This window comes from Coregonus lavaretus (assembly GCF_964263955.1).
Source record: "Coregonus lavaretus genome assembly, chromosome: 11".
Classification (NCBI taxonomy): domain Eukaryota; kingdom Metazoa; phylum Chordata; class Actinopteri; order Salmoniformes; family Salmonidae; genus Coregonus; species Coregonus lavaretus.
In genome coordinates, this window is record NC_139998.1 from 40,185,550 (window position 1) to 40,199,105 (window position 13,556).

At 44.4% G+C, this 13,556-nt stretch overlaps 1 protein-coding gene across 1 annotated transcript in view; it reads right to left on the reverse strand.

Annotated features, from left to right (window-relative positions):
- Positions 1 to 8,046: 8,046 nt before the first annotated feature.
- LOC311137460 (A-kinase anchor protein 13-like) overlaps positions 8,047 to 13,556 on the reverse strand; it is a 168,246-nt gene continuing 162,736 nt past the window's right edge. Inside the window, exons 34-38 of the mRNA XM_084171978.1 lie at positions 13,075 to 13,119; positions 12,782 to 12,832; positions 12,133 to 12,597; positions 11,467 to 11,806; positions 8,047 to 11,192 (exon numbers count right to left, since the gene is read on the reverse strand). Of these exons, the coding sequence (XP_084028104.1) occupies positions 11,134 to 11,192; positions 11,467 to 11,806; positions 12,133 to 12,597; positions 12,782 to 12,832; positions 13,075 to 13,119 (960 nt within the window). The 3' untranslated portion in view covers positions 8,047 to 11,133. The remainder of the gene's footprint in view (positions 11,193 to 11,466; positions 11,807 to 12,132; positions 12,598 to 12,781; positions 12,833 to 13,074; positions 13,120 to 13,556) is intronic.

The window sequence follows — 13,556 nt, forward strand, 5'->3', positions numbered from 1 at the left end:
GTGAAAGGGGAGAATACTATACTGTTAGAATGAAAATAATCAACAAACCCACTAGTTCCATGTGTTTTTTTTTTGTGTGGTAACCTTCTGCCGGGCAGATAACAATTTTTCTACCCCATTCAAAGTAGGCTAAACACTTAGAATGTTCTGGTTGAATGCCTCATGACTAGATGTCTTGAGTGGTCAGATCATGAAATTCCAATACTTCAGACTAGTCAAGGTGCCCTGCCCTGGCTATGGCCTCCAGCCAAGTTTCCCTCAAGCAACATGTTTGTATTCTTTCCCTCCTCTTTTTCATTACAGGGTGGTATTTGCCAAGCAGCTGTCACTGAGGAGACGTCGGCCATTGTGTGTCAACAGCCTTGTAACCATGGAGGTATGCCCAATAGGAAGCATCTAAATCATAGTCTACAAAATATTTACATTCACCACTCTTGGCTGTGGTCTACAAATGTTTGTTTTAAACAGAGACCCCATTTAAACTTAACGGTCACAACCTTGAAACAAAAAACTCCTAGACAGAGAAGTTTCTTCAGAGACCTACATCAATGGTCAGCAACCGGTCGATCGCAATCGACTCATCGATCTCCAAGGGATTCCTAGTCGATCACCAAACATTTCTGTAAAAAACCCAATGATAAAGCCTTGTGTTCCTATTCGTCTCACTCTGTTGGCAGTAGGTGCACCTGATTCAGCTGCCCTGCACACCGGGTAGGCAAAGTATTCCTATTTGATGTGTCTGAAGGTACAAAATCAGCCTTCCCGGCGGGCCCGGAGAGCAAATCAAGTGCTCTATAGGCCTACAGCTGGACAATCGGATGGCTCAGATTACCATGTCTGCATTAATGTGGCAGGCGTAAAAAAAAGCTACAGCAAAGTTGATAATGTGAGATTTCTAAACGTTTAAAACCATGACTAGAGAGAGACTGTCAACGAATACAGCAAAGAGCTTCTGTTTTTATGAGTGAGTTCATGTTTAAGTTCTTACTCAGCACTGTCACCACAATTTATTCAACACTTTTATAAGCCATAAAATGTGTGTTCTTCCTTCATCCACTCGCTCTACAACCAGCACTGCAGCTGTAATGAATGAGTAGGAAAGTGTATCAATAGGCTTGCTTGCATTGTTATTAGCGGCTTGGGACTTTTTTAATATCGAGGAATTTCACTTTCTCTGTTCATAGGAGTAACAACATGAATTTGTGCATGAGGCAGAAATAATGCGGTGCGACTCCAGTTTTGCCATCAGTGTCCCTTTTTGGTCAGTGTCAGTGTAGGAAAGGGAGAGCGGAGGGACGTTGAGAGGCGGACTGAGGCTGAGACTGAACATCAGATGCAGGCACCATCAGCCCAGTAAAATACAAATAAAATACAAACTATTTAAATGTATGCTCACTCAGCTGTTCCTCACAAGTAATAAAACAACTTATCTATTACAGGTGTGATCATATAGCCAACCTGACATCTTTGTAATATATATTTTTAAATGGCCCGAACAACAATGCATTGGCAGGACAATTGAATTCAAGCAAGTATGCAGTGATAATGTATTGGGCCTCTAGCCTACTGCACAAACCTCATTGCTACAGTACTGTTTTTAATAGGTTAGAAGGGTGGCCGGTAGCCTAGCGGTTAAGTGTGTTGGGCCAGTAACCGAAAGGTTGGTTCGAATCCCTGAGCCGACTAGGTGAAATAAATCTGTTGATGTGCACTAAACTCTAATTGCTCCTGTAAGTCGCTCTGGATAAGAGCGTCTGCTAAATTACTTTAATGTTACAGACGCTTATGTTTTTAAGTCATGTTAAATAAAATATCTGAGCGGTAGATCTCGGCTTGCATTTTGACTCAGAAAGTGATCTTGACTCAGAAAAGGTTGGTGACCACTGAACTACATCAACAAACTGGTGGAGAGAAAAAAAATACTTTTCTCATGTTAGGTTCTGAACAAACAGAGTAAAAACTCAAATGGATGACTAATGAAAGCCCAAACAAAGTTTCAACACAATGGGTGCATCATCTGCAAGCACAACATACAAGTCACACAAGCACATATTTACATTTACATTTACATTTTAGTCATTTAGCAGACGCTCTTATCCAGAGCGACTTACAGGAGCAATTAGGGTTAAGTGCCTTGCTCAAGGGCACATTTATTTATACCTAAGATAAACAATCATTCTCTGTTGCTAGGCAGGTAACAGTCTGTTCCTCTTACTGGTATTGTCATGGCCCTGCCTAAGTCCTCTGGCCCCCCTCCCAAAGGATTCTTCTCTCTTCAACTGTTGACCTTATCGAGTTGAGTTCCACACCCCTCATTATCCTAGTTCTACAGCAACTGGCCTGCCTTATCAGGAACTGAGACTAGACTGTTACTCTTCGCCTATTAATATTCTGCAATAACATGTTTGCACAGCTATTAACTTTCTGCACTTCCCCTTCTCACACAGTAACTTTCCATTCACAAAGTTTGTATTCCCCCTTCATTGACCCCTAACATATACTGTACATTTCTTATATATGTAAAGTAATGAATAAGTTATAATATGGAGACATGAATAAGTATATTTCAAGACAGAATCCAACACATAATTGTGGTCCCATGTGGCTCTGTTGGTAGAGCATGCAACGCCAGGGTTGTGGGTTAGATTCCCATGGGGAACCAGTACGAAAATGTATGAAGTCACTCTCTGGATAAGAGTGACTGCTAAATGACTAAAATGTAATAATTAGATCACAAACAAGGCCCTGCAGCTGCTTGCCCTGTAATTGGGGGTGAAAAAGCTGACTACAGCATTTGCTGCACAGTTGTTTTTGTACCCAGGACTGTGGAATTCGCTACTCTGGATGCAGCATTCCAGGGGTTTAATACATCTGCATGTGGTCCTTTGTAGCTCAATTGGTAGAGCATGGCGCTTGTAACGCCAGGGTAGTGGGTTCGATCCCCGGGACCACCCATACGTAAAAATGTATGCACACATGACTGTAAGTCGCTTTGGATAAAAGCGTCTGCTAAATGGCATATTATTATTATTATCCAGAAACCCATTACTGAAGCCAATGCCAGCACAAAACAAAACCCATTAATCATCTTTTTTTTTTTTTTTACACCCATCAACACAACATACAGATAGGCCAACCGACACAACATGCTGCACTTCCTCAAAATACTGTATATTTACATACAGACACAGAGGGCCGTGGTAATTGGTCAGAGGACACCCAGTGGGCTTTGTAGTGCAGCTCCCCCAGAAGGCACAGTCAGATCAATGAGCGGTCCGTCTGGTCTGTCCAGAGCAGAGCAGAGCAAAGCTCCTTCCGAAGCATGGTGGAGCCTGGAGCCCCTGATCGGCATGACGATGAAGCCATCCTCTCTCTCTCACAGAGCATGTAAACCAGGAGCCCATTGGACTCTCACATTTTCAACTGGCCTGGCAGGCCCTTTGATCTATTGTTCTGCCCCAGCGATTGACATTTCCTGCTTACTCACCAGTAGCTGGCTGCAGCGCCTGGTCAGCCTAGTGCTAATGAAAGCACACAGAATCCTAGAAGCTTCCAAAGCCCCCGCAAGTCCAGCGCCAACAGCAGATGAGCGCTAAGCTCCCAGTGAACTGGCACATTAAAATACCCTTGTTGACAGCCGTAATGGAGCGAAAACAATTGAATTCCTTCAGCTGCGGCTACAACCCATAGCTTCTATTGTGGCCTGTGTGTGTGCGTCTTGCATAATCCTCCACCCTCCAATTTGGGGAGGGCGAAGAAGATGCTTGTTTAATTTCACCCCCCCAGCTCTTTGTAGTTGCCGCCTCAGAGCCAGGGGATGTTGGAGGAGAATTGGGGGAGAGCCTGGTCGTGGTGGGCTGGTGAGTAGAAGGTGGTCGTCAGGGAAAATACAGCCAAATTACAGAGCATGCGGAGAAGGGCAGCATCTGCTGGAGCTCAGACGATGATGACCAAACCCCTCACATGTCACACCAAGGATGTGCTCACATGCCAAGCTGTGTGACTGCCTGCCTTACTGCCTGGCGGCTACAGCACAGTGGGAGGTCATAGAAAACCAATAATGGGCAGGGAGGAAAAGTGCTTTTGAAGTGCATGTACCTTAAAGAAAATTAGGTCGGGTTCAGAAGAAAGCCCTTTTTTTTAACAGCCTGAAAAAGAAGCAGAAACTCTCTGGATGAGCAATGCTGTCCCTTCTCTCTCTATGCCACTCCACCGGGATCAATACAGCCCTAATGCCATAATTTACGATGTATGGAAAAGGCTATTCAGCACATCAGGGATAGAGAACAAATTAGCAGAAATAGAGATTGAAAAGGCAGAGGGGGAGGAGGGAGGAAAAGAGGGAGGGAGAAAAACAAGAGGAGAAGGAGAGAGAGCTGCAGAGCAGAAGCAATTTAGTTCTGAACCTTTAAGAGTCTAGGTGAAATATGATTTGCTGATGATGGGAGCCGCTGAGGGGGTAAATTATGAACCCCAGCCTCATCATCGCTGCCCCTGGGGAGAGGAGGCCCAGAGATGGATGAAATGGCTTCAGTCCCTCTGCCTCCCATTTCCATCAGACAGTGATTGAGTTCAATAATAACCCATTGGGTGCTGCCTGCGTGGTGTGTGGGGGAAAGGGAGAGACAGGGAGGCACTGCACTATCGTGCTTCCAATGTGAAATAATATACGGAATGAACAAAAGAATGTGACACCTGTGAGATTTACGAGGTACTGGCTTGTATAAACCCAGGCTGGCTTGTTATACAGCTTTCATTGTAAAACAAAGGCATCCATCAGCCGTTCATCTGAGAGGACTGCCTGTCTCAATGTTATTAACATATTGAAATAGCTCAATACCATACAGGCTGGCCTCTTTAATACATCTTAATATGTACAGTGAGGGAAAAAGTATTTGATCCCCTGCTGATTTTGTACGTTTGCCCACTGACAAAGAAATGATCAGTCTATCATTTTAACGGTAGGTTTATTTGAACAGTGAGAGACAGAATAACAACAAAAAAATCCAGAAAAACGCATGTCAAAAATGTTATAAATTGATTTGCATTTTAATGAGGGAAATAAGTATTTGACCCCCTCTCAATCAGAAAGATTTCTGGCTCCCAGGTGTCTTTTATACAGGTAACGAGCTGAGATTAGGAGCACACTCTTAAAGGGAGTGCTCCTAATATCAGCTTGTTACCTGTATAAAAGACACCTGTCCACAGAAGCAATCAATCAATGAGATTCCAAACTCTCCACCATGGCCAAGACCAAAGAGCTCTCCAAGGATGTCTAGGACAAGATTGTAGACCTACACAAGGCTGGAATGGGCTACAAGACCATCGCCAAGCAGAGAAGGTGAGAAGGTGACAACAGTTGGTGTGATTATTCGCAAATGGAAGAAATACAAAAGACCTGTCAATGTCCCTCGGCCTGGGGCTCCATGCAAGATCTCACCTCGTGGAGTTGCAATGATCATGAGAACAGTGAGGAATCAGCCCAGAACTACACGGGAGGATCTTGTCAATGATCTCAAGGCAGCTGGGACCATAGTCACCAAGAAAACAATTGGTAACACACTACGCCGTGAAGGACTGAAATCCTGCAGCACCCGCAAGGTCCCCCTGCTCAAGAAAGCACATATACAGGGCCGTCTGAAGTTTGCCAATGAACATCTGAATGATTCAGAGGAGAACTGGGTGAAAGTGTTGTGGTCAGATGAGACCAAAATCGAGCTCTTTGGCATCAACTCAACTCGCCGTGTTTGGAGGAGGAGGAATGCTGCCTATGACCCCAAGAACACCATCCCCACCGTCAAACATGGAGGTGGAAACATTATGCTTTGGGGGTGTTTTTCTGCTAAGGGGACAGGACAACTTCACCGCATCAAAGGGACGATGGACGGGGCCATGTACCGTCAAATCTTGGGTGAGAACCTCCTTCCCTCAGCCAGGGCATTGAAAATGGGTCTTGGATGGGTATTCCAGCATGACAATGACCCAAAACACACGGCCAAGGCAACAAAGGAGTGGCTCAAGAAGAAGCACATTAAGGTCCTGGAGTGGCCTAGCCAGTCTCCAGACCTTAATCCCATACAAAATTTGTGGAGAGAGCTGATGGTTCGAGTTGCCAAACGTCAGCCCCGAAACCTTAATGACTTGGAGAAGATCTGCAAAGAGGAGTGGAACAAAATCCCTCCTGAGATGTGTGCAAACCTGGTGGCCAACTACAAGAAACATCTGACCTCTGTGATTGCCAACAAGGGTTTTGCCACCAAGTACTAAGTCATGTTTTGCAGAGGTGTCAAATACTTATTTCCCTCATTAAAATGCAAATCAATTTATAACATTTTTGACATGCGTTTTTCTGGATTATTTTGTTGTTATTCTGTCTCTCACAGTTCAAATAAACCTACCATTAAAATTATAGACTGATTATGTCTTTGTCAGTGGGCAAACGTACAAAATCAGCAGGGGATCAAATACTTTTTCCCTCACTGTATTATGTTTCATTGATGCCTCTACATTCTCTAATATCAGGAAGATATTCTTCATCTGGTATCAAGGTGTTTCCCATGTTATATATACAGGTATACCTACTCTCCTGAGGAAGATTAGGTTGCCATAACATACTGTATGTTTACTACCGCACAGAGCAGCTCATTGAGGTTTGTACTATAATATGTATAAGGAGAATAATGACTCATGCCCATATCAGAACAACACTAGTCTGTTCTAGCGAACATACGGACAATATTTATATGCCCGTCATCACGGAACACAATAAAGGCTCAGGTTTCTTTTGTTTGTCCCTTTCCTTTCTTCCCCCAGATGGAGCAGTCTAGAATAGCTCTTTCACATTACACACCAATTGGCACCAGGAGCTGGATAAAGGTCACTACTGACAGTGAGCAATGCATGATAATATCATCCTTTACAAGCCAAATCTCTGCTGCTCTGCTCACATTCTAACGGTGTGACAGGTCGCCTAGTCATTCTTCCACTGCAGTGGAGGGAGGTAGGGAAGGGGGGAGGGCCAGGGGGATTAGGAAACACTTTGAAAAGGTCATACTAGCGAAGATGAATATGTGCTTAGGTGAAGTTATAATGGCAGACATCTTGTAGGCTGGAGCTCTGGGAATTTATATAGATCTGGACATGAGTGTGGGGCATTTCACAGCAGCTGCTAGAGAATGCTCATCACAGCTTAATACAGCTGTTTGTATCCCAAAAAAACATTATTAATCTGACTTTCAAAGTCAAATATGTATACTCATCTCGGACAACATACTAGAAAGTAGAAATAGATAGGATAATGTGTTAGTTAAACCACTGGTATAAGCGAGGGAAAACATTCTTTAGATTAGCTGTTTTTTGTATTATCAACCAGAGACAAAATGTGTACATTCTTTAGTCAGGAATCAGGAAAAGATTAAGATTGGATCTGATTAGAAACCAGTTTCTTATCTTCCCCTCCTCTTACCTTGACGTCCTGTGTTTCTCATCGGCGCAGTGCGGTACGGTGCAGGCCAGCTGGGCAGGGTCACTTGTTGTCACTGACAAAGGCAGGGCTAGTCACATCCAGAAGTGGACTCCGCCATACCCTCTACCACAGAATTCCTCCTGAAGCCACTCTCATCCTAAAGAGCTGGCAGTGAGGTGGATGAAAAAGCATGCTAGAGTGAAAAAGACAAGTACATTTCTATCTTGTCCATTGAGCGGAACACACAAGCGTAAAGAAAGACAATATGCCCTGCAGAGGAATGGCAGTTTTGCGAGGTACCTCGTCAAACTAGACAGCACATGATGATAGAGACAGAGAGAGCGTGAGAGAGAGAAAGAGAGTAACAACAGGTGGTTAAATCAAACATACCCTCTGTGCAGTTGGCATGACAGTCAATGAAGGCCTACATTCACCCCAAAACTGTGAAACACGATCCACGCAGACTTGCCCTGACTGACTGGCCATTATGTGTGGTCTAGAGGCACACCACAGCCATTTCATTATAGTACAAACTATCAACACACAAAGACAAGGGGAGAAAATAGACACAGACACAAATCTCAGTTGACAAACAATAGTTATTTATTAAGAGAAAAATGAATTTACATTTTATACCTCCAAAACAGGGAGGACACTGATAAATAAAGCCTCATTATAAAAAGCTTAAATCGATCCAAAAATCCACAAACAATACTTTAAAAGTTCAATTTGTACATGACACATATTTACATAATGGTTACTTTGCCCTTTTTTTTCTTTTTACATGAAATTCCGCAAGAAATACAAATTGTACCTTTTTAGTACAAACAACAAATTACTTTAAAAGCACTGGTATACAGTATAACTGTAAAACCCACTCCAACTCCTCACAGATGCTGGTTAATATTCTAGTGCATTTCAATTTGAGCATAATGGTCTCCCCTATCTTTGCATTTGCCACAATGCATCATGTACAACATTTCAAAGCTACTGTAGCACTGCTCAACATCTATACTGTAGACGGCCATGACAGTTGTTGTTGAAGGGATGATTAGCAGATATTCCCAGAAGAATATCAAGTGATAAAGGGTAGGGTCTAAGAACGTTCACACCTGTCAAAAGTGGAATATGTCTATTAAGGCAAGTCAGTGAGTGTGAATTAACCAATCAATCAAAATGCCAATGATTCCTCCCTATGCTTTCACTTTTGTAAAATCACTAAACAAGGCCATAAAACACCATGTTAACATGGTGATTCACTTTGCATATATATGACCAGGGGGAATTGTTGTGAGATATCAAGATGACAAATCCCACAGAGTGGATTGTGGTGGTGAACTATGAAGATTGCCACAGTGCCATCTGATGGTCAAAACAAGATAAGCCAATGCAGACAAGAAGAAGCAGAACAGTTAGGCTGCATTTACACAGGCAGTCTAATTCTGATATTTTTTCCACTAATTGGTATTTTTACCCATCACATCATATATATTTTTTAGAGCTGATCTGATTGGTCAAAAGACCAATTAGTGATAAAATGATCAGAATTGGGCTGCCTGTGTAAATAGCCTATGTGTGATGATTAGCACCATATTTCAGTTTTACCGAGTCAGAAGAGGACTTTGCTGTGCTTTCGTTTTAAATTCTGATCATCAGCAGAAAAGAGAAATGACAAGACTGAAATATTAGGCTTTACGTACGTCTGGTTATATGGATCAAAACCCCAGACCGGAGCATTGATGGAAAAATATTAATGAAGAAAATACAGGGACATTAATCATTCTGGACCATTTGAGAAGCACAAGAGAGCTTATGGCACCACAGGCAACCAATACTAGAGCACACTGCAGGGAAAATAGGGAAATATGGGGTTTTGTCCAGAGGAAAGGTTTGGTTTGACTAATAGAAGAACAGCCTGTCCTGCAGGCAGATATAAAGTATCAGTGTAATTCCAATGGGAATGGTTGGTCAGGGCTAGATGAATCTATTCCAGTATCATCATTAAAATATTACAGGGGGAAGAAAACCATAATTTTAGTTTCTGTAAATCCATTATTGTGAGAGATATTCCTTAATCAGTCTGGATTTCGATTTAGTCTGGGTAAATTGAATGATTGTCACTCACTGTAAATTAGGAAGTCTCTCCACTTGAATATTATCTAAAGTGCTCATCACCTTCAAACAATGTGCCAGTATTGCATTGCAGTGATTGACAAATAAAATGGTTCACAAATTCAAACTCAAGTGTGCAGTGGAGGAATAGAAGCAGTCAGCTGGAACATCTAACAGTTTTCATAATTACATTCAATTGCAAAGTGGACAATAGCGCCAGTTACAGTTTGGAGGGTCTGGCTGGAGAGGAGGATACTGGGAAGGTCTCCTCTGGTGTGGGGACCATTGCACGTCTGGACAGTGAGGAGAGGGGCTCGCTTCTGTCCCTAACAGAGGAGCAGGAGTCAGACCTGGGAGACTGCAGCAGCCTCTATAGCCAGGTAACCCTCACACACTATACTGTCCAGACGTATCTTTACCATAGAGGTCCTGTGTTTTGCTTGCACAATGAATTGCACTGAATCTTTGTACCATCCCATGTAGACTGGTGCTCTCTATGCACAGTAGTTTAATTCATGTTTTATTTTCACTCAGACAGCTTACTGATCTCTCTCTCGCTCTCCTTTATTTCAGAAATCAGGAAGAGTTCTGCCTATGAGACACAGCTGTCCCTCCATTCCTTACCAAGCGCTCACCAAGTCGGTGTCCATGCTGGCCATCAGTCACAGAGACCTGGACGGTGAGGGTCACTTTAACTCTCTCTCTCTCTCTCTCTCTCTCTCTCTCTCTCTCTCTCTCTCTCTCTCTCTCTCTCTCTCTCTCTCTCTCTCTCTCTCTCTCTCTCTCTCTCTCTCTCTCTCTCTCTCTAGTCATGTCTTCTCTAACCTGCAGTTGCCTTTCTTTACAACTTATTTTGTAGCGTTGATGGGAGAAATGAGGATCTACTTCCTTACAGGCGGGAACAAAGCATTATGGGGCCTAGTGTTAAGCAATACCTTTAGAAGTATTACAAGAAACACTATTACATAAGCTTTACTCACTCACCTGGAATTGTTGAATAGGGTGTATGCTCTCTTTTGTCATATTGGCTATTAGGGTATAATTGAATTTGTGAAATGCAGAACATTCTACAGTCACTCCCCTACGGCACCTGCTCTGTTAAATCTTCCCTTCACAAAGAAAACTAATGTCATCTACTGTATACTTCATGAATGATAAAACTTATTCTAGCCATGATAGAATTTCTGAAACTGTTCAAATCATATCTGAACACTATCAAACACCAAGGCAACCAACCCATGCATGCCAATCCATAGCAGACTTGCAGCTTCACCACATAATCAAATCCGAACTATCATCATCCAAAAGTCACACCTAGACAATTCAGAGTGGCAACTAAGTGGGAAGTGTCTGCATGGTTCCGTAATAAGTTCACAGGAAGTGCTCTAGCTGTACTTCCTGTCCATGGCCATGACCGACCCCTCCAGGTCCAGGTCAGTGGGTAGGGTACAGTATGTCAATGGGGTGCATGTCTATCTGGCCACACTACTATATGGTCTGGCAGTCAGTTGATGCAGTGAGTGTGGGGCATTGTGGGATAGTGGAGGACAGAGGGATCAGCAGAAGAAGATCTCTCCGTCGCCCTGAGGCTCTGTGACCCCAGTGTTCTGGGGATCTGTGGAGAAGAAAAACAGACATAGACTTTAGTTAAACAACATCCCTCATAAACTGAGTATACCAAACATTAGGAACACCTTCCTAATATTGAGTTGAAGTCGATTTAACAAGTGACATCAATAAGGGATCATAGCTTTCACCTGGTCAGTCTGTCATGAAAAGAGCAGGTGTTCTTAATGTTTTGTACACTCAGTGTATAGTGCCTAGCACAGGTAAGTATACTGTTCCCATGGCTCTCTTTTCCTTACAAAGATGTGTGGTGCTACTGGTACCTGGCTGTGATTGGCCCTTCCCTTTCTTCTTCTTCTTCTCCTTCTTGTCCTTGGTCTTGGCCAGCTGCATCAGGCGGTTAGGGATTTGGTTCTGGCCCTCTGTGCTGCTCTGGGCCTTGGAGCTGGCGTTGCAGGAAGAGGACAAGGAGGAGAATGGGTTCAGGTTCTTCCCTTTCCTCTTAGAGCCCATCCTGAGGAAGGGGTCTTTGGTGGCGGGGGAGGAGGACAGCTCTGCCTCCCCTCCTCCAGGCTCTCTATCCAGAGAGGTGGAGCTCTGGAACTTCATGGACTCCTCTGAGGTGGTGGAGGGCGTCCGCTGTATCCTGTGTGCCTGCTCTGCCTACAGATCAAAGCAAACCATACAGCAAAGAAGTGGGGAGTTAAGCCTCACAGCAACTTAATGATGGAATCTTACTTTTGAAGGAAGAGATTATATCTAGGAGTCAAGGTTGAGCTAGTTTTAGGATTAGAAGCTCAGGCTTGAGCCCAGGTGGTTATGATAAGCGGTAGGTAAAGGGTTATTCTAAGGCCATCATTACATTGCCTATGTGTAGTCAGTCCATCATGGTTACATAATAGTTATATAATTTATTTAATGTAAGGTAACAGACAGAGACCAGTGAGCAGCAGCCCTCTTTGAGAAACGTGTCAGCTGATCCAGCTCACCTCAGCTTTCTTTATCTGCTCCACCATCTCAGCCTCCCTATGCAGCGTCTCCCTGTCTCTGTCCAGCTTCCTTTGGGTGTCCCTCAGCCTCTCCAGATCCCTCTGGTACTCCTCCTTCCTCCTCTGCAGCTCCTGCCTCTCCTCCTCCATCTGCCTGCGCCTCTTCACCGTCTCCTCCTCTTGCTCCTTCACCTGCGCCTCCCTGTCGCCCAGCCCCGACTCCCTCACCTCCCACTCCCTCTCCCTCCTCCTCCTCTCGTCAGCGTGGGCCGCCTGCTGGCGCTGCAGGTTGGCCACCTCCTGCCTCTGCTTCTCCAGGCTGCGCTGCTTCTCCTGCTCGATCAGGGAGTTGGGCCGAGAGGAGGAGGAGGACAGGGAGGAGGTGGAGGAGTGGCGGGAGGCTGGCCGCTCAGCCAGAGCATGACGCTGGTCCTCAATGAAGGTGTCCTGCTGCACCACCACCGCCTGCAGGAGGACAGCAACAAACACACGGTTATAAACACATGAAGTTGTATTGACATCCATACTAATGTACAGTTGGTGTGTCAGTGTGCTTTTTAACAGCTCTGCGTGATCGATCTAATGAAAGTGAGGAGAAGGGAAGAATAGAGGAGAACAGTTGTATGAAAGAGAGGAGAAGTGGATATACCTGCAGTGTGTTGAGGAGGTCATGGAGGTGTGTGACACTGTGGAGGACCTGCTATAAGACAAGAAGAGAGATCATAAACATTTACCTGTGTATGGTTACACAGTAGGAACATACACACAATAAAATGCTTCCTATGAAATAACATAGTACAGTACAGTAGCAACAAGAGAGGCCTGTCCGTGGGAGCAGGTAGTGATGCCTCTCTCACGCAGCCAGTCAGCCAGTCAGTCAGCCAGTCAATCAGGGATGTACAGTATGCTGGTAGTGTAAGATAGCGTTGGAGTCAGCCCTACCTCACTGTTCCTCTTGAGCAGCAGCAGTAGGTTGTTGTTGCCCCCCTGTGGAAGAAGACAAGTACAGCTGCAGTTAGTTACTGAGATAATAACAGAGCTGCCGAGGCGAGGGGCCATGTTAATCACCCCCTCAAAGGAAGAGCTTGATCCCACCTGCCTGCCGGGGAGGCCTGAGCAGAGGAGATTGTAGGCATTAAAAGCATAGGACTGCTCCCACACAGCCCAGCCCGGGGGTATCACCTAGCCTCATGGAGCCTTATTAATATGGACCTCAGCTCAGCCAGCCCAGGGACCCGGGCTGGGATAATGTCTGTCTGTTAATGTCAGTGGTGGTGATGGGGGACTGGACCAGGCCTACTGAGACACAGGCAAGTTGAAATCCCTCCTGATGGCATTGGTTAGGAAATAATAGTTATAAAGAATAGCCAGGAGTTAATGAACAAAGTGTGTGTGTGTGTGTGTGTGTGTGTGTGTGTGTGTGT